Genomic DNA, 27,448 nt, shown 5'->3' on the forward strand with positions numbered 1-27,448 from the left:
CTAACCCCCATAATGTGTGACTGTGTAACGCGAGCAGCGTGTGCATATGGACTGTGGTCACTGCGGCGTTCACTCTATGTTTACTTCCAGTGCTGCATATGTGCAATTTTAGAATATATCAACATTTCTTGATTTATCTTAATTAAAATGACACTGTGAGACTTGCATCTCACTAATGTGTTAAGTATTTTTATTTGGTCTTCACAGACTACGATGTCTGTATCTTTAACCCTTTTTTTTATTTGATTATAATGCCGTAATGAGTCTCTGAATAGGTGCCCCTAATGCACATATTAGCGTATATTAAGTATTAAATTCATTCATTTGGATGAGAGAATAATTACTAAGTTCACAGGCCTTTAATGCATGAATGTTTGAATTATCTCCGTTATCATTAAGAACCAAAAACCAACCTAAATAATGATTGCATGTTGTCATATAGTGTGTGTTTGAATGTGATTCATGTTTTCTTTGTGCAATATGTTTATTTCCAATCAAACTCTTCTTAAATCTTTTTTTTTTTTGTCTCAGTCCCACAGTTGTTTCAGTGGCTTTTGTTCCTAGTGAAATAATTAAAAACTCAGTTGATGCGTCTGCGTTTGACGGACAACAGAATTTGCTCCTACGTTGTTGTTTGTTTTGTTTTGTCTCTGTACACAGAATAATGAGGCAGAATTTGACAAGAGAGGGGATGCTTCTTTTTTTTATATATATATATGGAAATTTTGCTGATCATATACTTAAACAACCCCCCCCGGAGTTAGACGAATAAAGAATGAAATCATACAGAAATGACTTCACAAACGGCACATGCCTCGGGGAGCAGAGTTAGGGCCACAGAGAGACACTGAAGGGGGAGCAAAAAAGACTTCCCGCTGGGAGACACAGTCCTAAGTGTGGGCGCCATCTGCACAGTGCTCATCTACACTCATTATGCTGATTAATCACTCAACACCACCCACTTTCAGCCACATGCCAATCACCATTTATCCACATGGACAACTGCACACACACTCAGAGTGAGATGTGTTGGCAGTGCTTGGGCAGTAGTTAAAAGGAATAAAATTCATTTCTAGAATGCCTTTCTAAAAGCTAAAATACAGGGGAAAAGAATATAGCTAAAACTGAATTAGAATCGAGTTCATTTAGACTTTATGTGTATGCCTACTCTTGCTATTCATCAGCTCTTGTTTCACTACTATTTCCCTCTGTTGTATGTGAGTTACTTCTGCCGTTTGATAGCTTTTTGTCACTTGCCGCTTTTGCTCTTAAAATGATTATTGTGCTTTACTGCTTTTAAACTTAACTGAATACCTGCTTCCCTGGATTTACAGTCAGTGATGTGGTGCTCTTGTATTCGGTGGATGCGTTTAAACTAGTCGTTTAGCACTTGTAGCACAAGAGGAAAATACAGATACAAAATTCTGTTCAGTGCAGAAATCTCTCTTAGCATCGACCAGCCAGTAAGGGTATTGAAAAATGGAAGGAATTGTGAAAATGGAAGGAACCAAGGAAACAAGAGGTGTTCCTAATGCATCTTAAACTCTGTAACTCAATCTTATTATCTCCCATCTCTGTCGACATGTCTAATGTAATGATTTGTCAGCAGAATGTGGCAGTCAGTGTGCTGGCCTTGAAGTCCCCCTGCAATGTGTCACCCTGGCAGAGTGGATAGATAGGAGTTGATTGGCTCTCCTTATTCTGCATTAGGGCCCATCAGCGCCGCGGAGATGATGTACACAACCCTGAATGGTGTCAGACAGTCCGGGCCGCTCACCATTCGTCCAGCCTCCGTATGAATCCTCGCAATTCGACATTGATTTTCATCTCCATGCGCCTGGCATACAAACATACCTACAGTACATGCAAATAGAGAGATGGTGTCAGTTATCCCCTCGATCTCCCAGCCTCTGCACAATTGTGTCATTTATCATCCAACCCGTGAAAACGTGCACACTCCCTTGCGCATGTCCAAACACACACACACACACGAGCAAAGGTTTGCTATTCTTCTTAGGACACTGCTTTGACTTCCTTACATTTGGACAGCCTAAATAAAGCTTTATCCCAAAGAGATCACAAAGTACACACACACACACATTTGCATGTAATGCTATCTTCTGCTCAGTCTTTTTTTCCCCCCCTTCATCTCATTTACTACACAACATCCAATGTGCCGGTCACTGGAGGTCACTTTTGTCTATGAGGTCAGCCTTATCAAATTTAAAAGGACATCTGAGCCACACCGCCACGATAGCCTGTATAACAATGAGATGAAGAGGACAATCAGAGACATTAATGAGCACTGACACAGCGAAAAACAGATTGAGACTCCGAGAGCTTGGCAAAGATCTGCTTTTACCGGGCTGACAGCCTGACAAAGCTTTTCTTTGTTATTGTTGGCTGGCAACAGAATCAGCAAAGGAAGGAAGGAAGGGTCCTGTAAACATTATTTGTGTGTGAAAAAGAGTCAGACGTGTGTGCCATGGGCTTCGGGGGCCCTGGTTGCATTGTGTTTGTGTTTAGTTTGACATTACAAGCCCTCCAGCTTCTATAAGTCAGGTGCATATTCTGCCTCACCTGCTTTGTTTAAATTGTGACGTGGCGACGCCCGTGACCTTGCTGTTTTTGACTTAAGTCCCCCCCCCCAGTTGGGGTTTAAATTTGTCTGAATATTCCTCACCGCCTGATATTTGAGCCTGTGCCCTCACTGTTCCTGCCAATGGAACACAAGGAGGCTTAAATGGCCAGATAATTAAAAAAAAAAAGCATGTGTACACTTCAGTGGTGTAAGGTTTAGTCAACTGGTACCTAGATTTGTTAAATGAATAAATAACCATATCAAATATTTTATTTTGAGAATGTTGTAAATAGTATTTTTTGTTGCTGTAATGTAGAGGATTGTTTTGCATCAAGTTTGGCAGTAGCATTAGTCCAGGTGTACATTTTTACATCACTAATGTAGAAAGTATGTACATTTCTGTTACCCCTTACTCAGATAAAGACATGGTAAAGTAGATCATGTACATTTGGAATGGATATTAATGCCTAGCAACTGCCAAGCTCCATGTCTTTCCCAGGTTTCTTGCACAATACATTATGTTCCCTTGCTGTTTCAATAACCCACCTTGGTAAATTTCTCTTCGTATTATTGCAGTGGACAGATCTTCAAATATCCTCCAATACATCCATGCCCCACTTCAAATGTCTGCCCAGGCAAATACAAGCTTTTTGAAACTCTCACCACCTCCTCTGCCTCCATCGTCTATCGTCCGTTACTCATGCGTGGCACACAGTCGTAGATTAGAGTTTGCCGCGTCCCTTTGATGTTCAGTTACGGTCCATTTTTTTAATCTAACCACGTCTCATCAAACCTCATCAGTACATTGACCTCAGTGGATATGAGCTCATGCATAATCACAGAGGGGTGTATGTGGCGTGTTAAGATGGCCACTTAAAACGATATTGAAATGCGTGCGGTGGAGTTTGCATGTTCTCCACATTCTCTGGTTTCCTCCCACAGTTCAAACACATGCAGATTTGGGGATTAAGCCAATTGGACACTCTAAATTGCCCATAGGTGTGAATGTAAGCGTCAATGGTTGTTTATCTCTATGTGGCCCTGTGGCGACCTGTCCAGGGTGTGACCCCGCCTTTCACTCTACGTTACAATTTCCTTGTTAGCGATATCATGAGACGTGATACTGTCAATCACATAGCAGCAAGTCAGTGCTTTTGGGCACGAGGGCAGGGTCAAGATGACCTGCTTCATTTCACAGCACAGCAGACAGAAAGAAGTCGAAGAAAGGTGAGTTAAGTGAGTTTGAAGGTGGTCTGGTTGTTTGTGCCAGACTAGTGTTTTCAGAAAACTGCTGATCGACTGAGATTTTCATACACAAACATCTCTAAGCTTCCCAGATTGGTTTAAAGAAAAAAAAATAAGAGAGAGAGAGAAATATCCAGTGAGTGGCAGTTTTCTGGTCTGGGTGGAAATGCCTTGTTTTCGCCAGAGGTCAGAGGAGAATGATCATGACTCGTTTCAAATGATGGAAAGTCAACGATAACTGAAATAGCCGCTCCGCTACGACCATGGAATGCAGACGACCGTCTCTGGACACGCAACAGATTGGACCTTGAAGCAGCAGAGACATAGAGAGAGAGAGAGAGGGAGAGAGAGAGAGAGAGAGAGAGGAAACTCTTTTGTAGACTGCTTTTGTTTCCCCCCCACACCTCTAACCAGGGCATGTGGTGTGATCTGGCTGATCGAAAAGGAGAGAGTCATCACTAAATGTTTAAACACACCCAGTTTTGGGGGTGTGTGTGGTAAACTAACGCTCGTCAGCAGACGATATGGCCCCCGGGGCTTGTTTTGTGAAACATCAGAGTGGTTTCTTAATGTTTAATGTTTGCCAATGTATTTTATATTACCCCATCTCCCTTTCAAAAGGAAATGCTAATGACGCACACTAAGCTGCCGTTATTCTTTCGCAATTAGTATTGTCCTATGGTGTGTGCAAGTGCACTGGTAAGATTATTAAATAGGTGCAGGGGAGAGTCCTGCATGTCTGCTGTTTAAAGCCAGCATTGATTGACTGACATAATTAAACTTTTAAGTAAACGGTGAAAAGCATCAAGTGCTGTACATTAGATGAATAATCTTATACACGTGAAGTGAGAATGATGTGGTCTCCAGTGGTCTATGCTGTCATCTCTTTTTGCGTCACCTAACTGAAGTCCATTTATCAGTGAGTTGTAGTTGTAGTCCTTTACTTTACACAGTAACATTGTGTATATGCTGAATAACATCAGAACAATTGGTAATTGATTGGACATGATTTGGTACACACACACACACACACACACACACACACACACGTGTTGGTGTGTATCCAAGACCATGAAGTTAAAAGGATCTGCCTGCAGAGCCAAATGACCAGCTCTGGAAATCCAGGTTGTTCCACTTGTCTTTCTTTTTTAATGCTAATGGGGGGACACAGCGCCCACATCTGTGCCTCTAAGCTCTTCAGACACTTCCTCTGATGTGACAACTCCAATCAAGGCCTCTCGACACATGTTGAAGATGACCACGACAAACCAGAGCCACCATAGCTATATCTCAAATGTCAAGGCAAAGCATGTGAATATGTTTTGTCAATGCTACATTTTTTTTAGTTTAAAATCCACACAGGGTTTATGACGGATGCCTAATAGATCGTTCCACTTTAATATACTATACACTTAAAATAATGTCTTATATTCCCCCTCCACTGCATGGATATTGATCATTTTGTACTTTTCTTTGTTTAATGCTGCAAGAGACAGCGTATGTCAGTGGAAAAAAAACCTGTGAAGGGTAGGATCATTTTCAAGTGGACAGTATATTGAAGTGAATTGCATAGGGTGTCACATACGATAGATAGAATCATAACACACACTGACTCGGTTGTCTCACAGTAAACACCGGGGTTATCAGTGTTCAGGTTTGCACTACTTCTCATCACCTCGCCATGGCAACAGCCTATCCTCCAGGTCTCGCAGGAGTCTTTCGAACTAGCCTTGCTTGTTATTATTGTTTATCTGTCTTGTCAATCACCCAGATCACGACGCTACTCATCCATATGCATGAGCCAATCATTACACCTTGTAGCCCATTGGCTGCAGGGTCTGGCAGTGCCAGCGCTGGCCTTTGTTCTCTGCTGTAACAACAGGTGATTGTAGCACATTGGCACATAGTAGGGCATCATTTGCATGGTGTAAAAGTGCACATATGGGGCAAGGCGATAAGTATGGCTTTGCATTGGGTCTGGTGGATTAGAGCTTAAGCAGAAGAACCAGCAGCCCCCCACCTCCACCCCACGGGCCTAATTGTGTTTTTTTTTTGGCACACGGCACATAACTCTTCTGCATCAAATGCTAATGTACCAATGAAATGTGAAATACATTATGTTGATTTGGTAAGGCTGGAAAAATAAAAACAGAAAAAGGAGAAGTACTGAATAAACAAAGCAAAGTCAGGGGGGAAACAGAGGGGAGGCTCGCTCCAGTGCAGTATCAAATGTTCTTCAGAAATTGATGGCCAGGACCCAAGGTGCATGTTCTCTTCACTGATCATCACCGCGCTGCTGATCTCTAGCCACAGGGTCAAAGCCAGGTACACTGTCCTTAGGTTGAATACTGATTAAAAATCTGACACAGTCACCCGTGCACACAGGTGCGGACACACACACACACACACACAGAGCAGCATGCTAAATTTTCATGCCTCCCCTTAGGCACATCAAGTGCAATATATATATATTTTTTTTTTACTAACTAAAAATTTGTTTTGATATTTTTATTCTCAAATAAACTTCTTTTTAAGGACAGGATATCGCTCACAGAGACACTCTTACACACACAACTGCAAACAAATTAACCTCCATTACTGTTTGACAGGCCACAGTCTGTAACGGCTGTGGCCAAAGGCACCATATTTTCTGGGCCATCTGTCCGTCCCACTCTTACGAACAGCTCTCAGGACCACTGTGAAAGACGTTTGTTGGTTATTTTTTTTTTTAATTTGGTCCCACAGCTGCAAATGTCAGGGTCCCTGTGACTGTGTATTCTGTGAACAGAAACGGTCGGGTTTTGCCATTTAACACCAAGAGGGACTTCAATTACACCTGGCACAAACATTCACTTGAACGTAGTTCACTCGAAGTGTGACCTGATGAAAGTGTAGTAAAAGAAGAAGCATTCACAAACACGTTCAGAAACTTTTGTCATATCTCTCTCTTGTAGATTCTATGTCTGCTTAACTCTTTTGTTATTCAGTATGAACCCTCCATACACCTTGTTACTGTAATTTCCCTCTTAACCTCAATGTTAGTGCTCAGGTGTACACATTTTCATCTTTTAAAAGACAAATTTAATGTCACACTACTAAGTCTGTCTGGTTTCCTGGCACCGACTCTGAAATTAATCCCTCACCCCTCAGTCTATCTTCCTCTCTCTCTCTTTCTCTCTCTCTCTCTCTCTCTCTTTCTCTCACTGTGTTCCGTCTTTCTCCCCAAACTGCATTTCTCATTTAATTTAATGCGATTTTCAAAATCAGTCACTGTTTGTTGTTTGTCAGTCTGTCACATGTAGCTTTGCTCGCAGTAAGATTCGAGGGGTTTGTGTGGTTTGGCAGGATGACGATTCCCTAATACTATAACAGCCCGAAGACTGATGTTTACTGTTAAACATATTTACCTTTGAGACAGGATTTTCAGTTTGTTGTCTATCCTTCCTCTCTGTTTCCTTGTTGACTGAACTACTTTAACGTTGAGCCTTCATTATCCTCAATGCAAAATCTATATTAACCTTATAAAATCTAATTGTAAGGACATATCACTGCTCTGATTTCCAGTAGCATGCATACTTCTTTTTAAATGTCATTTGAAAATCAAATGTATTCTGGAAAGAAATGCTATTCAAAAGCCACACGGTATTGAGCACAAAACGTCTCTGTTCTTGTAAACGTATAAAACAACTTGATAGTTATTTTTTCTCTCTAAAATGCACATAATTGCTTTCCTCTCTGACATAAAAGCTTTAAAACGAGTCTCTGTTTCCTATATACAGTATTTTTTTTTATTTATTAAGGCACCGGTTAGGTGTAGTCGATGTGATAAGTCCTGGGATATGAATGTTGACATCATCAGCATCAATCACGCGTGCTATTTTTCATCCGCATGTGGTACCGTAAATTGCGCGCGTTTTGTGCCAAAGTGATGCCGAACGCCAGCCTTTTAAACTCGCTTAGCTTGGCATGGGTTGTTGCGGATGCTGTGAGTCTGCAGTGCTGCACTTGATTCAGTCGAAGCTGCGGTTGACGGCAGCGGCGGCAGAGATCAAAGTATGGCAGCGAAAAGCTCTGAAGACACAGAAAAACAGATACATAATGTTTAGTGAACCATCACCTGTATCTCATTACTGTAACACTCGCCTTTAGCCTCACAAGTGCTCATATTCCACAAGTACAGACCTTGCAGTGGAGGTAATTTTTTTAATATGTTCTTTTATATACAGCAAATGTGTTTTGTTTTTTTTTAATGTTCAGCCAAAAAATAATATACAGTTTCTGTAAAATGTGTGGTAGGAAAACACTCATAACAATAACAGTGCTGTATGGAAGTTAAACTGCTGACAGCAAATCCATAAAACATTGATTGAGTAGTTTGTACAATGATATCCTAATCTGTTTCAAACACACACACACACACACACACACAGTGTATTCACCCTGGTGAAAAATAAATTGTGATGTGTTTTTTTTTTGGATACCACTATACCTGACAATTATCTATTGATTCTGATTCGTCAGACAGAACAGACAGATGACAAATTTCAGGGATCACACCGCAGCTTTTCAAATGGCAGTTTTGGGAGCTTTTTCAACTGTGGCAGTCAGCAGAGGAACAATAAATCTGTCAACCAAAGCTATATCTGTTGTTTGTCACACTTTGACATGAAACTTGACGGGGATCTCACAGTGGATACACAGTATGCTTTCTGATGACACTTGGAGTCGTGAAATTTAAAATGACATTTCCTAAACATGTCTTTTTTTTTTGTCCTTTTGTACCTTATGGCAGATTCAGAGAGGTAAATGCATCACACTATTGTATCCGCTATATGGCTGGGTCATATCAACACCCTTCACTTTTTTAAAGCAATTGTATACATTATTAAGCACATTCCTGTCAAAAACCACATTCCACTGTTGCTGGTTTGTTAGTGGATTGCTGTGTTTTTGGAACGTGTGCTGATATGCAGCGCCTTCATCGTCGCCCCGAGGCAGTAAACGAATGTGCAGTGTTGTTACCATACTTCCAGTCATCTCCCTCTCAGGCTGCTATGTGCGCCTGGTGGCCTGCGGTGCAGAGTCTGGCCCAGCATCATCACCCAGTCTCCCACATTGCCTCACATATGGCGCTGCCTTTGTGTCAATTGTACTCGGTGGGGTTTCTGATAATTAACAAGATGACAGACAAATGAAATGACAATTGCAAGGTGGCTTGGGTTTTCCATTACCTTGTCTTTCTTGTGTGTTTTCAGTCGTGCTCAACTGTGACACGTCGAAATGTTCTCGAGACATTTCTTTCAAATGGAAATGTTCTAATAACCAGTGCTTCCTGTTAATATCACTTGTGTGTATCTATCTGTGGAAATTGTCTGTCACTATGGATGTACAGTATGCCAGTTTAAATGGGCTTCCATCATGGCAATAATGCTAAGTTGGTCAATATGACATGGTCACCTGATGTTTCTGTCATTTCAGGCACTTCCGAGTAATTCATCATAGCTATGGCTCCACCCCAAGATTGTAACTGCATTGACCCTGGCTCCAAGTGACATAAGCACTAGATGGCATTCATTCATTCATTCATTCATAATTGTGCACAGCCATGGAATAACCAGAAACAAGTCTCCCAAGGGGCGTTTTGAGTTATTTACTGATTCTGAAAGTGTAGTTTCTAAGCTTTCCAACGATGTTTATATATATATATATATATATATATATATATATATATATATATATATATATATATATATATATATATATACATATATATATATGTATATATACGTAGGTATATATGTATATGTGTGTTACAGACAGTTGTCTTTCAATGCGAAGGTTGAGGATTTAATTCCCGGCTCCATACATGCCGATGTGTCCTTGGGCACGACACTTAGCAGCAAGTTGCTCCGAGTAGCTGTGTTCAGCATTTGAATGAGTATGAAAGACGTGTGATAGAAAAAGAAGTGCTGCGTATGGACGTACTCAATGAATGTGTGCGTGAATGGGCTATTTACTGTGCATCCATATGCTCTGAAACAAACTGGGAAAAGTGAAACATGTGTCCAGTCGTCATCTGGCTCAAATATACAATTCCAATCTCTATTTTGTGTGCCTTTTTTAATCAACCATCTTTCATGCGTTTGCTGACAGGATCAAAAACCTTCATTATCATGGCACCACTGCTTGCTGCTGACCCTAATTGGGGCCTCAGCAAAAGTAAGCAACATTTGATATAATGGCTCCCTCCCAAGCAGGATTGCTAGCCGTGCATTGCGTCTCACTTTTTATATTGCTGTGTTCCCCGAGGGAAGGACAGAGATGTCATCATTAGTGGGCAGTAGACTATGGCCGGGGTGCCTGCAATGACTGCTGGGCTCTATAAAGTGGTCAGCTGGATTCATGTCCCAGTAGCTGTGTCTACTGTCTGTTTTCGCTCTGGGTTTCATCTGCCCATGTGATCCTGCGCCAGTCTGCCCCTGCTGCATATATTTGTGAAGCTAATGGGGGAGGAAGCTTTGTGAAGACTTGGAAAAGGGCACTTCTTCTTCTTCTTCTTCTTCTCCTCTGAGAGAAGGAAGGGGGGCAAAGTCACTGTGGTCAATTTTATTAACTCGGGCAACCTTCACACAAATAATTAACATTTACAGGAAACACAGCCCCTCTCATTACCTTTCCTAATCTGTAAGCTCACCACCAGCAGTGCGATGTTTTGTCGCTGCTTTTAAAAGCAACGTATTAGCTAAGTAATTATGTGTTTTTTAAGACAGTTGCAAGCTGATGGAGGCCATGCGGCACGAGATCAGTTATCTGAAGATGCCTGGCATGTCCAGTAATTGGCTAAGTTCCACTACTATCACTGTAAAGAGCCAACAATGAGAAGTGATTACATGAACTTATCTGCTCGCTCTCCTACCAAGCCATCTGCCGACCCCTCTCTGTGTTCCCCCCTGCCTTGCGTTCGTTCAGCAGCGTTTCGCCTCTGCTAATAACCAAAAGCTGCAAAGTAAGACAAAAAAAAACGACAATAATCTGCAATGATTATTAATTATTATCAAGCATATTTTGACTGTTGTGGCATATTCACGGACACTCGCACAGAAACAGGTGAAACACTGTCTATGTTTCACGAAAATCTGTTATAATTAATTATAATAAATACAGTTCTGTGCAAAAGCTTTGTTGTTTTTATGTCTGTCAAATTCTCATCATTGCTATATGGATTATAATGATGCGACTAAAAGTTGGTCTCATATGTTTAGCAAACTGTACATGTGTATGCAACATCGTGTCTTGAATAAACCTGGTGTAATTTGCCTTTTAAAGGTAAAGGTTTTACTAATTACTAGCATTAATTAGGTTTCCACTCTAAGGGACTAAGGGAAGGTCACACTAAATACTTGATGTGTTTCAAAACTGCACACATGTTCCCTGTATTTTTCTGTTAGTTCAATTACATCGCCATCTGTATTAATTAATGGATCTGCCGAGAGCTTGACAGAAAACTGATTCAAACTGGAGCAGTAACGATGATGTATGTGCACATGCGCACGGACACGGTTTTCTCTCACAGGCATCATTTCCTGGAGGCCGATCCTAACCTTAACCTCAGCATAAAGCGCGATGATTTAAATTAGCAGCTCTTGCTTTTTGTCCCTTTAAGGACAACATGTCCCCATAATGTGACTAATGTGACCAGATTTAGGTCCCCACAACACGAATGCACACATGCACACACAGGTGTAGCTGAAGAAATTTGCTTCATTATGAAAGTGTGGCAGGACAAATTTAATATGGTGGGCCTGCCACAGTGGAGATAATTAATGGGAAACTCTGTCTCATATATGAGCCCTTGTTCAGCGATGGCACCAGAAAAGTGCACGATGAGAGAAAAACGGCGCGGGCAGCATAGCGCTTTTCCCCCAAAATGTCATGTCACCGGGTAAAGTTGTACACGACCACCGTCAGCAGCTTCACTCTTTTCTTATTCTGTGCAAGACACTCTTGTCATCCTCATCTGTGAAGTGATTTTTATTTCTGGACAAAAAAAAAAATTAGATTTGCATTAACACTCCCCCACACCCCCTCTCTCACTGTCTCTCCATTTGCAGAACCTGATAAAGAACCTGCCAGAGCCGAAACAGCTGAGCGCACTCGCGGAACTAAAGGGTGAATATGAAGAGCTGGTCGAGTCGGAGCAGTTTGGCATCGTGGTGAGTATAATTTCATGTGATTGAACACTGGTTTAGGTGCGATCGAGAAATGTATTATTCACAATGATGCGCACCGAAAAATGCAGGCATGTTTAATTCAGGGGTCTAACAAAATAAAGGGCATATTTGATGAAAAGTAAAAGTGAGGAGAAAAAAAAGTTACACAAGTTACAAAATGACGGGTTGTGATTTATTTTATTTTTTTTAAGTTGTTTTCACTCAGGAAAAGAAAAGTTGCTTCAAAGAACTCCTCAAGACCTTTTTTTTCACTAACAGGCCCACGGCTAATCGCCACTGTCTCCTCACTGTTCTGTTGTCCTTTTCTGTTTTTGTAAAGCATTGTTGTTGTTTTTTGAAAGGCACTATATGAGTGTAAGCTCTTATTATTATTATTAGTTCAATAATAGTGTTCTGAGTATTATTCAATGTTGATAATTCAGTAGATAGTCTCGCCTCGTGAAGCAAATCGTACCCTGAGGCTATGAATCCTATCTGCAGCAAAGCTCTTTGAAAAGATGGCCGCCGTAGTCACCCAGCTTGATATCCCAATCCTCGAACTGACTTACAATGAACAAACTTTGTTTCTACCAATTACGTTTAAGACTTGAGAAAGTCTCACAGACTATTTGTCCAGATATATGCAAAAATCCAAGCAGTAATAAACATGCGCTGGATCAGAAAGTTGCCTTCAAGCACCAGATTATGCAGCAATCTATGGAATGTGTATGTGGTTGCTGCTGTCCATTTGTTTTAATTCCCTCTCTTGTTGCAAGGGGATGGATTTTTTTTTAATTTATTTATTTAGTTTCCCTCCCCGGCTTCAGCGATTCCTCTCCCAAGCCCACAAGTATTGATTGAGGCTGTTATTTATTTATGACAAATCTGTTTAATAGGAGCTTCCCCCGTGTCTATATGAACGTCAAGAGGGAGGCAAGAAAACAGGTTAATCCCATTTACTAAAGAGGGTAGTTGATTTTCAGGTCATTAACACTCGTCACACAGATAATTACACCGGGGACTCAACATAGTTGATGTGTATGTGGAGTGGTGGTGCCGTAAAGTATTTATAGAAATTGTTTCCTGTCTCTGTATTGCTTGACATATAAAAGTTAATGTAGCCAGTCATATACTAAATCTCACTTGATTGTGAGAGCTAGGACTTGGCATTGTAAGGATATTATTATTATTTGCAATTGCAGTTGTCTTAAATACTATTATCTCATCTCATCAAAAAAAAAAAAGGTCATTTCCATGCATTGACATATCTTTGCTTGGGCATTGAGGAGCTGCACTGATATTAAAACTGCACTAAATGGGTAAATAACTAACATGAATGTCTCTACCCTCAACTTAACGGTGACAGTGACTGTTTGTCTGCTCTTTGTACAACTGCTGACAAGCACTCCTTTTTCTTTTCTTTTTTGTCTTGTCATTGCAATTCCTCAGATGAGTTCAGTGAAGCTCCTCCGATCGCGTCTCAATGGCATTTTGTTCAAGCTGACGTTCGAGGAGCAGGTGAACAACATCCGGCCGGACATCATGAACGTGACGTTCGCTTGTGAGGAGGTGAAGAAGAGCGAGAGCTTCAGCAAATTCCTGGAGCTGGTGTTGCTGGTCGGAAATTACATGAATGCCGGTTCAAGGAATGCCCAGACGTTTGGTTTCAACCTGGGTTTCCTCGTCAAGGTAACACAGTGGACTCATACCATACAACTAGTGTGATTTTCATATCACAGAATGTATTTCTTCTAACATTTTAGCCAATTAGTCATCAAGGTTACCTGGGTACATACTTATTATTTATCAAATCAACATCAGAACAATTTAAGATCTTCAATCAATACATCTGGCATGTACTACGCATACATTTCCATGTGGCCAGCCCCATAGAATTGTGAATCCAGTATGCCTTTGGTATTCCTGCAAGCTGACTGAATCACTGTGGAGTGTCAGTGTAGAGCTGGGAACTCCTCAGGGGGCTGATTGGGCTATTATTGATGGACAAGAAAAAAGTCTGCTTTCTTACTTCAGTCAATCAAGTAAATGGCCCCCTGGGTGGTGGGTCTAGGGTACCTAATGGGTTCATCAGGGAGGAGGAGGTTGTTGATGGCAATGAGCTGCAAGAGGAAGGGCACAGGCCAATCCTCCTTTGCCTTTAACCCTCTTCTACCACCCCCCCTCCCCCCCCGTCCTGCCAAGGACATCCAAATCTCCTGGGAGCCTGGCTGGTCACATATATTTCCACTCTGGTTCTACATTTCTTCCTTTTACTGTGCACCAGGCCAGCAATGCCATAATGACCATGCAGTGTAATTATTTCCTAATCACTTTATTGGAACACATCCATAAAATACCGGAAACATTTGTGGAATTTTAAAATGTTCAGGTTCAAGTGTCAAGTATTCAGTGTGACCCACATTTACTCTTGTGACTGCACAACCCTGTCACTCTCAAACCTGGAGTGGAACCCTAATTCATGCTAATGTTATTAATGTTAATCTTAACTCACAGACGCATGAGTGCAATTAAGAGAAAAAAATACCGAACAAAAACAAACACTGTCTTCATGAGGCGACATATGGTGTTATGTATTTAACCATGTGCATGACCCAAAAAAACATGTCAACGTTGTTTCTCTTGAGCCCTAATATAGGGAAAAAAAACACTTTCAATTCAAATCAGTTTGTTTTGTATAGCGCCAAATAACAACATAATTATCCCAAGGCATAATATTATGGAGAGAAGAGAAACCCAAGAATTCATCACAATGAGGCAACAGTGAAGAGAAAAAACGGAAGGACGAAATCTCTGACTGCAAATGTGCAGCCATCTGCCACGACAGGTTGAGGTGAAAGGAAAAATGGGGAACAGAGGAGACAGAAAGGGGGAGAGAAAGGGAAAGATGGAAACAAGGTAGAGACAGGAGAGCAGATATTATAGAAGTTGTACAGACGTTAAGTTGAGCAGAGCCCGAACATTAAGCGATTGTTGACTCGGTGATGGCGAGCTGTCCACCCAGCGTCACCGTGATCTTGTGTTTTGCTTTTGAAATTTTGTCACAGCTTAAATTATTGTCACCTACCGCCATGCAATTATACATCGCCGCATAATGTTTATAATTGGAAGTGGGAAGCGTCACTGGCTCCAGCATTCACACCAGTGGCCTTGTGTTATTTTAATTTGTGTTTGAATGGATTTTATTTTTTTTCTTCCTGGACAATTTACATAGTTATTCCCCCTGTCTCTTGTGTTGCAGGCCCATAGAAGTCAGTCAAGGACGTTTATATCTTTTGTCAATAGAAATTCAGACGGACGTTTGCTCGTTTGTAGATTGACTCATGTAATGTTCAGTCGTCGCTGTCGGAAACACTAACAAACTCAGGTAAAATTGAATGCATAGAAGGATTGTTCGAAGGGGTAGCTTCATAAGAGCAACAGGAGTAACATAATGACAGTGATACAAATGCATTCTGTGTAGGTAGTTCAAAAGGGTTGAGGTAAAACCTAATGTAGCCAGTGCTCTTTCAGGAAAGCATTTAGAAATCCTAATAGTGAAACCATGCCATCCTAAGGTTGTCTTCTACTTCACAAATATGGCCAAATTCAAGCACTTAATAACAGTTATACAACATGAATGGAGTTTCCGATTTAAATTTTCGATTGGTCGGTTGATGAGTTCGCCCAGTCCAACTCATCTCAGTCATAGTCGGGTCATAAGGCTTCCAGATTCATCTGTTATTTTCAGTAATTGCTGTATTTCGTGGAACTGTATTATTATTTTTACATGTATACGTGTTTGGGCAGTTGATTAGTTTGTCGTACAGCTACTGCCGTATATAATCAACAACTCATCAGTGAAGCTATAGGGACTGTGTCACAGATCTGCTCAGCTAAAAATACACAGCACGGCGTTCTCTGCGAGTCAACATGCTTTTAGTTAACAATCTCAGTGGCTTTTTGTGTGTGTGTGTGTGTGTGTGTTTTCCTCCTCATGGTTCAGCCTCTCTTTAATACACTTTTCTAGTATCAGTTAACAGAAGAAGAAAAAAAAAAAATCAGCATACTCCTCTTTTTGTGTGGTAATGACAGTCTGGGGTATAGCAATTGACAAATTAAAATTTGAAATGCATGAAATTGAATTGTGATTACCCAACATTAGCAAATGATTGATCCTCATCTAATGAAAGCATGTGTGTTTGTGTTGGTGTGTGTGTGATGATATGCCTCGGCTCTCTGTAATCGCTCCAGATCACTCGTGTGTGTGTGTGCGTGCCTGTGATAGTGCGAGAACAATCAAGCATGTGCACACTCATGTTTGCATGTGCACAGGTGTAGACATGTCCAACTGCAGGCTGTTTACTGCGCCAGTATTATCAGTATGAGTACACAGAGGTGGGTTGTGCTAATTAGCTTTCCCAGCATGCCATTCGAACAGCATGGTAATCACAGTGGGAAATAAATATGGAACAAGTTTCCTATGCACTGATGAGGGAGACTCTGGCTTCTGTGTATGAACACACACACACACACACACACACATACACACTCATGTGCACTTACTTGGCAAATACAGTCCTGTACTTTATCGCAAATGTTTCTGCTCCACTGTTCCTTTAGTATCATGTGAGTGTGGTGCCATTTTCTTGATGTATGTATGCATTTATTTTGGCCAAATGCAGTTTTTAACCGAGGTCATGAGGAATACAAATTAAAGTATGTGCCTTCACCGAGCCATAATTCTTCAGTAAAGTAAAATATATATATATATATATATATATATAAAAAATTGTAAATTGATAGGAAAAGAAAATAATGACTTTTCCAATTTGTCTTTTTTTTTAGTTGCGAGACACTAAATCCATCAGTCATAGTACAACGCTTCTCCATTTCCTGGCTGAGAAGTGTGAAGAGTGTTACCCAACGATGCTAAGTTTTCCAGATGAACTGGAACATGTGGAGGATGCAAGCAAAGGTATGTTGCTCTCTCTCTCTCCCCCTCTCTTTTATTTAATGTCATGTTTCCTTATTGTACCAGACACACTTTTGTATCACATGGAACACATTGTGCTAAAGTGGCGGCGGCGTCTGGTAACGGCTATGGAAGGTTAAAGCTTTGCTTTAGGAAATCCAATGACGGAAACCTCCCCGTGCGTGCAACAAAGCCTCCCAGTCTGCTCAATACCTACTTAATTTAAGTTATTCTTAACTCAAGCTCACACTTTAAGTAAGCAGCTTCATCCTTTTACAGCAGCTAGTTCTTTTTCTTTGTGACAAGAAGAGAGACATTTATCTGACCACGCTGTCATTCAGCCTGTCAATAAACTAATTCCGCTTTAATTCTGTTCTCAAGCATTTGGAGGAATCCCTGCGGCCTTATTTACTTTGTTAGTCTCATAATTGGTTATTTAATCTAATTCAGCTAATTATGCACTTGAGTGAGACTGCCAGCCATTGTGTAAGTGGTCTGAATAGTCTCCATGCTGTGTATATATTTAGATGTCTGTGTTTGCACATTTTTGGATTATATCAACTTTGTCATTTCCCAGATATGAATTATTTAAGGGGAAGCCTAGTTGATTGACAGAGGACAGTAGAAAACAAAACAAATGACTCAGTTTAGTCCAGACTTGAGGATATAAAGAGAAAAACATACGCTTGGCACAACATGCTTTGCTTGATTCATTGACCATGTGACTGTATACTCTGTATGTTCAATGAAGGAGGAAATTACAACACCTCCTTTCTTTATTGTGAGAAAATGCAAACGCACCCTATGTTACACTGATGTCTCGAATTGAATCAAAACAAATAAAGTGTGTAATCACTTTAAGACAGGTGAGTGAATTTGACGTTTGTTTTAATACTCTTTTTTCCCCCCCCTGCCATCCATTTTACTGTTGCTTTTTGAAAAAGTGTTACTGCCTATAGAACAGTAGAGCATCACGTACATGTTTACCACAGATCCAGTGGCGATTGCTCTAAGACAGAAAGGGAAGCTCAGCTTCCTCTAAAATGTGGTCAAATACGTAATGTGTTTTATTTAAACATTTAATAATCAATGCTAAACGTGCCCTAGACCGTGAGTCGAACGTGTCACGAGTTTGTTCAGAATCAGCTGCTGATCATGAATGAAGGATCGTCTTACGTGATTTTCACATTCCCCGAGCAGCCTCCGCATTAAAACTCTAGGAGATGGCACCGAATAGGTTTTTTTCTTGACGGTGATCAGACCAATGCGGCAAAATCGCCACTTCCAGGGAAGCTCAGTGGAGCAGTGGGTGGGCGCAGGCGCCAGGCTTCTGCATGATGATTGGGGGAACTGTCTGAAAGGCGGGACCAGTCTTTCATTGACTGTGTTGCAGAAACGTGCACGACGGCGGAGCCCTTTTCTGCCTCATTCCTGTGTGGATTGTGCGAGGGAGGTCTGTAGACAAGTAGCTGGTCGTTGCATGTTATTTGCTTGGCGATTGTAGCCCATTCTCGTCTGTACATATACACTGTCAATAAAACCACTATTATAACTGGGCCTGAAAATAAGCTTCCCCTGTTTTAAAGACCGGCAACCGCCACTAAACAGATCCTTTACAATCTTTTAGACGTTATACAATATGTATTCTTGATTAAGTCAAAAACGACTTATGAATAATGTTTTCCACTGAACGCATGACTCTTCCCACAACCCTCTCTTTTTTTGTTTTCTTTTCAGTTTATGGAGGAGGGGATTTTGCACATACGCTACTTCTTTTCTTTCTTTCCTTTTTTTTTTTATTGAAAACCTATTCACTGTTGTGATGGCAACAACCACTCCTTCTCAGATCTGTATGGAAGCATAGATTCAAATACATCTTAATAATAGACAATAACTAAATAAAGTCATTGCTATAGAAACACAGTAAAATGACAGCCAACTGTAAAACTTTCATTCTTGCAGGGTTTTTTTTTTTTTGTCGTGGAGTGAATTGGTGTAAACAAACCTGTTCACAGCAAGCCTGTTGCCCAAGGATGTGATTTCTGATGCTCATCAGTGGCTTGATGGGGAAGGCGTCGACTAAAAGAGACACTGACAGTGATGTAGAGGGACTCAAGTGTAATTAAACGACCATCTACAATGGTTGGAAGTTCTACAATTAATATACCTCATTAATAACCACAATCAGGCCTGAATAATTGCCCTCGAAAAATCATAATTTTCACTGCCTCGGTGGGCTGCTTCAGACTTTCTCCTCCAGTGCACTTTCCCTTTGATTGCCACCTTACATTGCATTGATCTTGACACACTTTCTCTTTTCCATTCCAAATGGCACATATTTGTATCCTCAACACTTCTGCGACTTTTCCAGCAATCCCATGAATATTTAAACGAAGGCTGATTCTAAACAATTGCGTGTTGCATTATTGATAATGCCATTTTTTTTTTTTTGTTGTTGTTATTCATTTATTTGTGACAGTGTCTTAGTGATAACAGATAGAGGCAGAAGAAGAGATAAGCACTTGTTGTCATTTTACAAAATCAACATGCTACAACTGAAGGTGCATTTGAATAAAACCAGTTAGATAACAAAAAAAGCTAATAAGCAAGCCAGTTGCAGTGCTCACTGTATTTATATGTCACTACAGGCAGATACAACACTTAAACTGCAGTGATAAAAAGCAATTGCCCATGCTTGACTGAAACACCCCGGTTAATATATTCTTACTGTTTTGACCACAGTGGTGTTCTATATATCAACAATGCAAGTTGTGTCACAATTAAAAGTTCACTCTTATTTATCGACCGATAGGAAAAGTTAGATTGAAACACTATCATCGGGGCGGCTCTTCTCTCCAGTTCCAGTAAAAACTAGGTTACCCCAAAACAGGCGATTGCATATTTTATTACAGCAGAAATCAGCAGGCCCATAGACTTGCCTGGGAGCAGAAAGTGGCCTGATTGAGCTGGAGGTTAACAATAACCAAGTCCAGCTCGCAGCGACGTTCCCGATGGAGAGTTCCCCTCTCTCCCAGGATTCAGCCGTGATCAAAGATGATCTGTATCAAGGTCAGTTTTGATTAAAATTCCCATCATTTTGTAAGAAGGCTGGGCCATCAGTCTGTAGATGTTACACATAGGATGTGGACAGGAAGAAGGGCCTTCTATATTTATTTTTTATGCAGTATTTAGGGCAGTTGAGTAAGAAATATTTGGACATGAAACTGATACATAATTGTTCATTTATTATCTCATTACCTTTTTACGTTTGTTTGTTTTACATGAATGGGGGAATAGTGGCAGTGTATAAAGGAAGGAACAGCAACATTTCTCAGTCATTGTTAACCCTCGGATGACCATCAAGATAATGAGGCTGCTTGGATTGATAGTGATTTTATGGCTGTAGAATTGTCAAAAAAAGGTTCAATGAGTGAACTGCTCTTTCTTCCAAGATAACTTTCACTTTCAATATCTGGCAGTTATTGTCTGTGAATGGACGGTCGTTCCTCCGAAGTCTTGAGGGCTACCGTGATGAGTATATGGGCTCCATTCCTCTGCTTTCCAGTACCCATCCCATCCGTCTTCTACCGCTTTATCCTCCACATGAAAGGTCGCGTGGGGTGCCGCTGCCAGTGTCAGCTGACGTAGGGCGAAAGACGAGGGTGTGCCATTTATTTTCCATTGTGTTGGGGCCAACTTAAACGTAGTTGCTCTCAGATATGTGGATGCTATTCTAAAGGTTTGATTGATACAGTCAAGCATACAGCATGTACTGTATATCTTGATGATTTTTTGTTTTATTAGTATTTTTTTTTTTGTTGTTTTTTTTTATCAGCACTTAAATGTGAAGATTCACAAGCGGTAAATATAATGCCTCACTGTTGCTGTGCTTGTTTTATCCAATGTTGACTAATTCCTGGCATGATGGCACTTGAAATGATCGGACCATTATCTTTGTTTAAAAAAAAAGAAAGTAAAAACAATACAATTTTTCTACCGTTTAACAGTTGTAGCCTTGTTGAGTTGAAGCCATCCGTAACCTTTCAATGAGTTAGCCTTTAAATGAAAATAATATTAAGTGGCCTTGGCATATAAAGATACAAATGACTGTTACTCACTACATCGTAACAGAACAGATACATTCCCCATTAACTTCCTTTTACTCATTGCCTGACAAACAAGTGTCTTCCTGACTTATTCTTTGAAATGTTGTAGTGCTGGTGTGCACCGTCAGTACAGACTTCTCTGTCACTACAAGGGATTACATTCCAAAGAGGCTACATAAGAGACTGGTGTTCATTCTATTTGTTAAGATTTGTCGTTCAGACAGTGACGTAAAAAAAACACGGTCTGACAGTGTGTACAAATAGCTGCTGTGCATTGTTTCACTGCAGGCTAATGGGTATTTGTCCAGTGGACTGTCCACAAGTGACCTAATGAGAGTGTGCATTTCCTGGTGTTCTGGGATGGAGCTCATATTCAACACGCACACACAGCATATATGATTGAAATACATTCACAGAAATACTATTTCCATACCCCTGACCTCATCTCAGTAGCAGCAGCACAGCCTTGAGAGAAATGCCATTGGCCAGTTTGCCTTGTTAAATCCCCCCCAAAGATGAATATGTGGAGCCTGACAATGGAAACTAAGTCTGTGTGGTGATTCCACTCAATCAGCGGTGCACTGACAATCTGTCTTGACAATCCGGAAAAGAGGAAATATGACACAAATGTTCTCATAAATCTATTTAGTATAAGGCATAGCCAAGGGCAAAGTACTTTGGAGCCTGTGAGAGAGAAAATGGAGAATGAGGGAGGACAAAAAAGATGGGCTTTGAGGATATTAATACCAATGTGAATATATCTATTATCCACATTAATTTCAAGGCACTGCAGCATAATGAAGCAGTGCTCATTTTCCATTTAAACTCAGCAGTACTTGGTCTGTTGCATAGACAGGGCGGCTTTCTGGATGGGGAGGGACAGAGAAAGGATCATTTGTCTTTTGGTCTGAATGGGGTTGAGGTGGTGGTGGTGGTGGTGGTTGCTCACTCTAGTCAGCCTGTAAATGCTTGAGGAAGCCTGGCACAATTCATGCCAAACATGCCGTTCAACTCGAAATGGATGCAGAGATGTTGAATCGCTAAAGAGATGTTTCTGTCTTTAAATGAAACTCGAGTTGAAATGTCCCATTTGAACAAAAGTGCAATCATTTTTTTTGCACCTTGTGTGTGTGTTGCTATAAAGGCAAAAGACACTGAAATCCTCTTCCATTTTATATAAAAAAGCCCAAGATTATCAGGGTTAATAAACATATGCTTTAGTGCGCAAGTGCTGCCGAGTCACCCTAAATATCTTTCCAAATGGCATATGCTTACCTGGCAACCTTCCAGAAGTTTCCAGCAATGTGCATAATTCACCGTGTCTAGGAGAAGCCTCCTTTTGTTATTGTGTGACATCTTTATATTTTCTCTTGCGGTTAACAATACCACTGATGTTGCCCTTCCCAATCAAAAGTGTAAAAAAAAAGAATTCTCCCTCTGCAAAGTGAGCTGTGACATCACCAAACTTACCAGTTCGCAGCAACAAGCCTCATGCCATCATTTTTTAATCTGCTTTCGTATTAGCAGTTTCCAATACTGCAGTGATAAGCAGCTACTCAGACAGATTTAGTGTCAAATTCACCACTTAGACCACCAACAACCCTGGAAATATCATGTCAGCCTCTGGGGGGGAGGTCAAAAAAAAAAAAAAATAAATAAATAAATATATAATCAATTTCACACCCAGTGAAATTCCTATTCTTAGATTTGTAGTCAAACTTTTCCATTCTCCCTTAGAAGTAATTGAATGACAATCTGATTTAGGTGCATATTAATATTCTCAATGGGAATTCCATTTGCCATTTAATCGTGGGAGTTAATGGGGTGTGATATGAGGCTCACAAATGTGCAGCATTTCAAATTTATTGCAATTTATAAAGGGGGGAATTGCATGTAGGTGAACGTAGACGCCTCTCTAAATTGGGATGTTTTTTAAAGATATGCAATCTTCATCTTTTGATGCACAGGTAGTTTGGGGATAATATCCGCCACAGTTTTACAAATGAGACCCCAGGCAGTGTTAATCATGCCGCTTTGACAAAGTAGACACAATACTGTTCCACTGCGATGCTCTCCGGCAAACTTCGCGAGGCTGCACATGACTTCTGAGATTTTAAAGGAGTCATGCAACAGCTCAGAGCACACACACACACACACCACGGCAGGACAGTATGGTAGCTTAGTCTGTGTATGTCCTCGAGAGGCCCAGCCAAAGCCTGGTACAGTATATTCTTTTGAAAAACATGGGGATTTCTGAGACAGAGAGACGATCTGCAGGGAGCAAGAACTGGTGGAGTCATATTTTATGAGAGCTGACTATCAACGATTATTGCTACTAGTTACGGAACTTTTTTCTCTTTTTTTTTTTTTTAGCAAATGTGATCTTTATCCCCAACTTTTAAGATGTAACTTTCAAAGGTTCACTCTTTTGAAGTGTATGGGATACTCAAATACGTCTCGACTGCACATTGCTCTAAATGTTTCAATGTCAGAAAGAGAAACAAATGTCACAATGAAAGAATTGTAGTGTGTTTAGGACATCAGAAGAAACCCTTTGGAAGGTTTTTTGGCAGTTGTGTTTGTGTGCTTGTCATATACTTTGATACCAAAGGTCAAGTCATGTAGGTTTGAAGGGCCTGTGTTTACATTTGAGTAGGTTCACACACTTCCAGCTGCCATTTAGTCGCTGTTTCGGTGACTGTGCGCCAAACTAATTTCTTCTTGGGAGCTTTTCGTGTTTGAGGTCTCATCATTTATACATCAAATGAATTCACTTATATTATTGAAGGCATTTCAGTCTTCAGCAACACACAAGCAGTGCCAGTCTTTGGAGGCCCGTGACAGAGACTTCCAGATGATTTGACGATATTGTGTGCGTCGCTGCACACACAGATTTACACGATCAAACAATTTAAAAAAGAAAGAAAAAATTAACGGCTAAGCAAAAGCAATGTCTGGAAGCTTTAACAGTGACTCCTAAACCATGCAACTTTGCTGAAAGCAGAATTCAATAACAGTAAGTGTGGCCCACTGATCAAATTAAACTAAATTGTCCATGGTGGTGTAGTGTTAGCTGAATTCAAATCTTTATATTTAAAACAGTCTGTTGCCCTCCCATATAACATCAAGTTTACTTGACCAGTAGGCAATTTAATATTGTCAGTGTGTCTAGAAACAGAAACAATTTCCTCACTGGTTGTTAAAGGTATCCTCATCCCAAGACCCCTGGAAGTGATAGAGCAGGATCAGCGAGCCCAGCACTGCAATGGAGAGACTGTCATGAAGGATATTAGGAGCAGGAAACAGACCTGTCGAGCTCTACCAGCTCAAGATGAGTGATGAGCTCCAGAGAGTTTATTTTTTTTTTCCCCGTCTTTATTTTTCTTTACTCACTTCATGGTGGGTGAGTGGTTCATTGTGAGACTCAAACAACAATTCCTTCCTTCTTTTTGTCAGTCCATCTCTTTCCGTCCACCTCTGATTTCTTACATCACCACTTTGGCCAAGCCAGTATGAATGCAGACAGAGATAGAGACGCATGCAGGAAGGCCAGCAGCTCTGCTTAGCATCAGCCTCCAGTCTGTGACAGCAGATTTCAATGAGAGCTGACAATGGGACCAGGAATGAGAATAATGCTGTTTGCCAGCCTAGAAATTCAGCCTGTCACAGTAAACCATTCCCCATGCTTGGAGTGTTCCATGCGCCGAGGTGAACAGGAAGGCTCCATTTCAAATGTGACTCTTTCCACCACTAACTCCTAATGAGAACCTGCAGGTCAAGATAATTGTATCATTTTTCTCAATTGATCAGCAGGTGTTCTGCGAAAGAGAAAGTATATATATACATATATATATATATGTATATATATATATATATACATATATATATGTATATATATATATATGTATTATTTTTTTTTACAGGAGCCTTAAAAAAAGTATTACATACATTTAAAAAAAGTGTAGCTCTTTCAAACACCACATGAAGACTGATTTAATGACATCGATGATTAAAATAAGCTGAACAAAAATGCCCCAAGAGACAGGATATGTCACCTATAAAAGCAGAATGTTACTCCAATAATCACTAATTCCTTGTCCGTGACTTCAAGTGTCTCCTCACGCTACCATTTTCTAAGTGACACTCACTTGAGACCAGTTTTGTTTACTTGTTCTTACCATATATTTCATACATGCCTATTTGTACTCGATGGTTTGGATGTGGACGTCGTCTCTCCAGTTCTCTCACTTGATTTACAACTTCAGTAAACATTTGTTGTCTCAATCGTAACTTTCAGTTCCTCATCAGCAGAACATGATGTCAATGAGGACTTTTCAGAGGGCTGTGGTGCCGGAAGTGACGTACTCAGGGCCCTAGTGCGCACGCCCAAGGAATTAGCTGAATAATATAGCCGTCAACGCCTACGGAATATCGCCTTTACCGTGACATTTTGGCCATCTTGGCTTTAACCCTAACGTAATTTCTCCTCCATGCCTAACCCTAAACCCCTTTCCCCCGAAATTGAGCTGTCTCGTTTTCGTGTTACACTTAGAAGCCGTCTCTTCTTCCACTTTTCTGAGATCTTTGGGACTTCTAACTTGGGGAATAGTTTTCATTGGCAGCCGGCCCTCAGTTTGTCACTTCCGGCACCACAGCCCTTTGAAAAATCCTCAACCGTTTAAATTGTGTAGCTGGTTTTGAACAGCTGCACAGTTCACTTGCAAACCTCATACAACAGTGTTCATATGAGACAGGTAAGAATACACACAAGCCGTGGTTATTGTTATTGCCGTGTCGATATACACAAGGGCTGCTGTGATACCTGTTCCCAGTGCAACCCTGCAGCTGATCATGTTCGAGAGAATGTAATGTGGAAAAACACCCTGTAACGTTGTCTGGCAGATGGGGGTTTTCTCAGTATTTCCCAGCGATCCAGATCTCCATTGATTTGGTAAGCACATCGTGACAATGAACATTATCACAAAGCTTGAATTACACAATGCGGTGCGCGGCGATAAAAGCGTGTAAGACGAGGTGAGGCAGACGAAGTGCTTTAGATCTGTCATAAAGCTGTTGAGCAACAGAAGTGGTGTATTGTTCGGCGGCAAACCGTCACAGGCAGGACATTGTGCTGAGCGTCGGGAGACTTTGAAGTTGTTTTCATGGAGAGGCAGTCACGATATCATTTCTGTCAGGTGATGCTGATGAGCGCGGTGATAATGATGAGGACTGCCGAACAAATGAGCAGGAAATTGAGTCTTCTATGTGTTGAACCCTGCGTCTTCCAGATAAGGCCCCATTGAGGTGTTACAATAACAAGTCTCAGTGAAAGAGCATAATCTAGAGTGCAATATGCCCTCAGTGTCTGGGGTTTATATTGTGCCTGTGCGATGGGTCAGTGACGAGGTATACATTATATTCAAAAGGCTAAGCTTACATGGTATAATGACGCTGTTGTTAAAGAGTAATTCTAGTAATACACCAAGTTCTCTTCCTGTGAGCATTTGTATACTTTTTTTTTTTTTGGAGAAAATTGATTTAAAAGTGGGAAATGGAACTTTATTGTATGATCCTTGGACTGATTAGTTTCCCATTGTACATCAGCCTCGGGTATCACTTAAAAAGAGCTGAAGCATGTAATAGTTGGAGTAGCCCCTCACAGCATGGTTCTGGGTTACAGATATTTTCATAATTAATCTTTTAATCACTTGGTCCCTAACATGTCAGAAAAGGACTCGATCGGTGGTCCTAACCCTCAAAATTATGATATTTCTTTGTTATATGGAGCAAGAAAATAGTCTCATTTATGAACCTGAAAATTTAAAAATCAACTTTTGGCAATTCATTTACTAATTTACCTCGTGTGGATTTAACTTGGATTTCTTTGTGCCCCTGCCTTTTGTGGGTTTGCCTTGAGGTGATGCTGCTTCCTCACAGTCCAAAGACACGAAGGTTGGGTTGATGGGACACTCTAAATTGCCTGTAGGTGTGAATGTGAGTGGGAATGGTTGTTTGTCTCTATATGTCAGCGCTGTGACGGACAGGCGACCTATGCAGGGTGTATACTGCCTCTCACCCAGTGTCAGCTGGGATTGAAACTGGAGACTTATTACTCTTGTCTCAGCATCATGATGGCAGACATGTGCTTTAAGTGTCTCTCAGAGATTAGGCATGGAGTGTCTACGTGCTGCATGCGAGGCTATTCATGGAGAATTGTTTTTTTTTTTTGTCCGTAATCGTAATGTGACTTAAAGAAACGTACTTGAAAGAATTGGAGTACGGTGTGATTTTCCGTGAAAACTGAAGGATGTGACATTACGCGTGCTCATTTATG

The 27,448-nt window shown here is 40.8% G+C and overlaps 1 protein-coding gene across 5 annotated transcripts in view; it reads left to right on the forward strand.

The window, feature by feature from the left end:
- Positions 1-27,448, forward strand: part of diaph2 (diaphanous-related formin 2) — a 344,883-nt gene that overhangs the window by 197,247 nt on the left and 120,188 nt on the right. For all 5 annotated transcript variants that reach the window (XM_044040248.1, XM_044040249.1, XM_044040252.1 and 2 more), the window contains 3 exons: positions 11,938-12,039; positions 13,486-13,725; positions 16,882-17,011. In XM_044040248.1, the coding sequence (XP_043896183.1) occupies positions 11,938-12,039; positions 13,486-13,725; positions 16,882-17,011 (472 nt within the window). The remainder of the gene's footprint in view (positions 1-11,937; positions 12,040-13,485; positions 13,726-16,881; positions 17,012-27,448) is intronic.

This window comes from Solea senegalensis, linkage group LG12 (genome assembly GCF_019176455.1).
Source record: "Solea senegalensis isolate Sse05_10M linkage group LG12, IFAPA_SoseM_1, whole genome shotgun sequence".
In the NCBI taxonomy this organism is placed as follows: domain Eukaryota; kingdom Metazoa; phylum Chordata; class Actinopteri; order Pleuronectiformes; family Soleidae; genus Solea; species Solea senegalensis.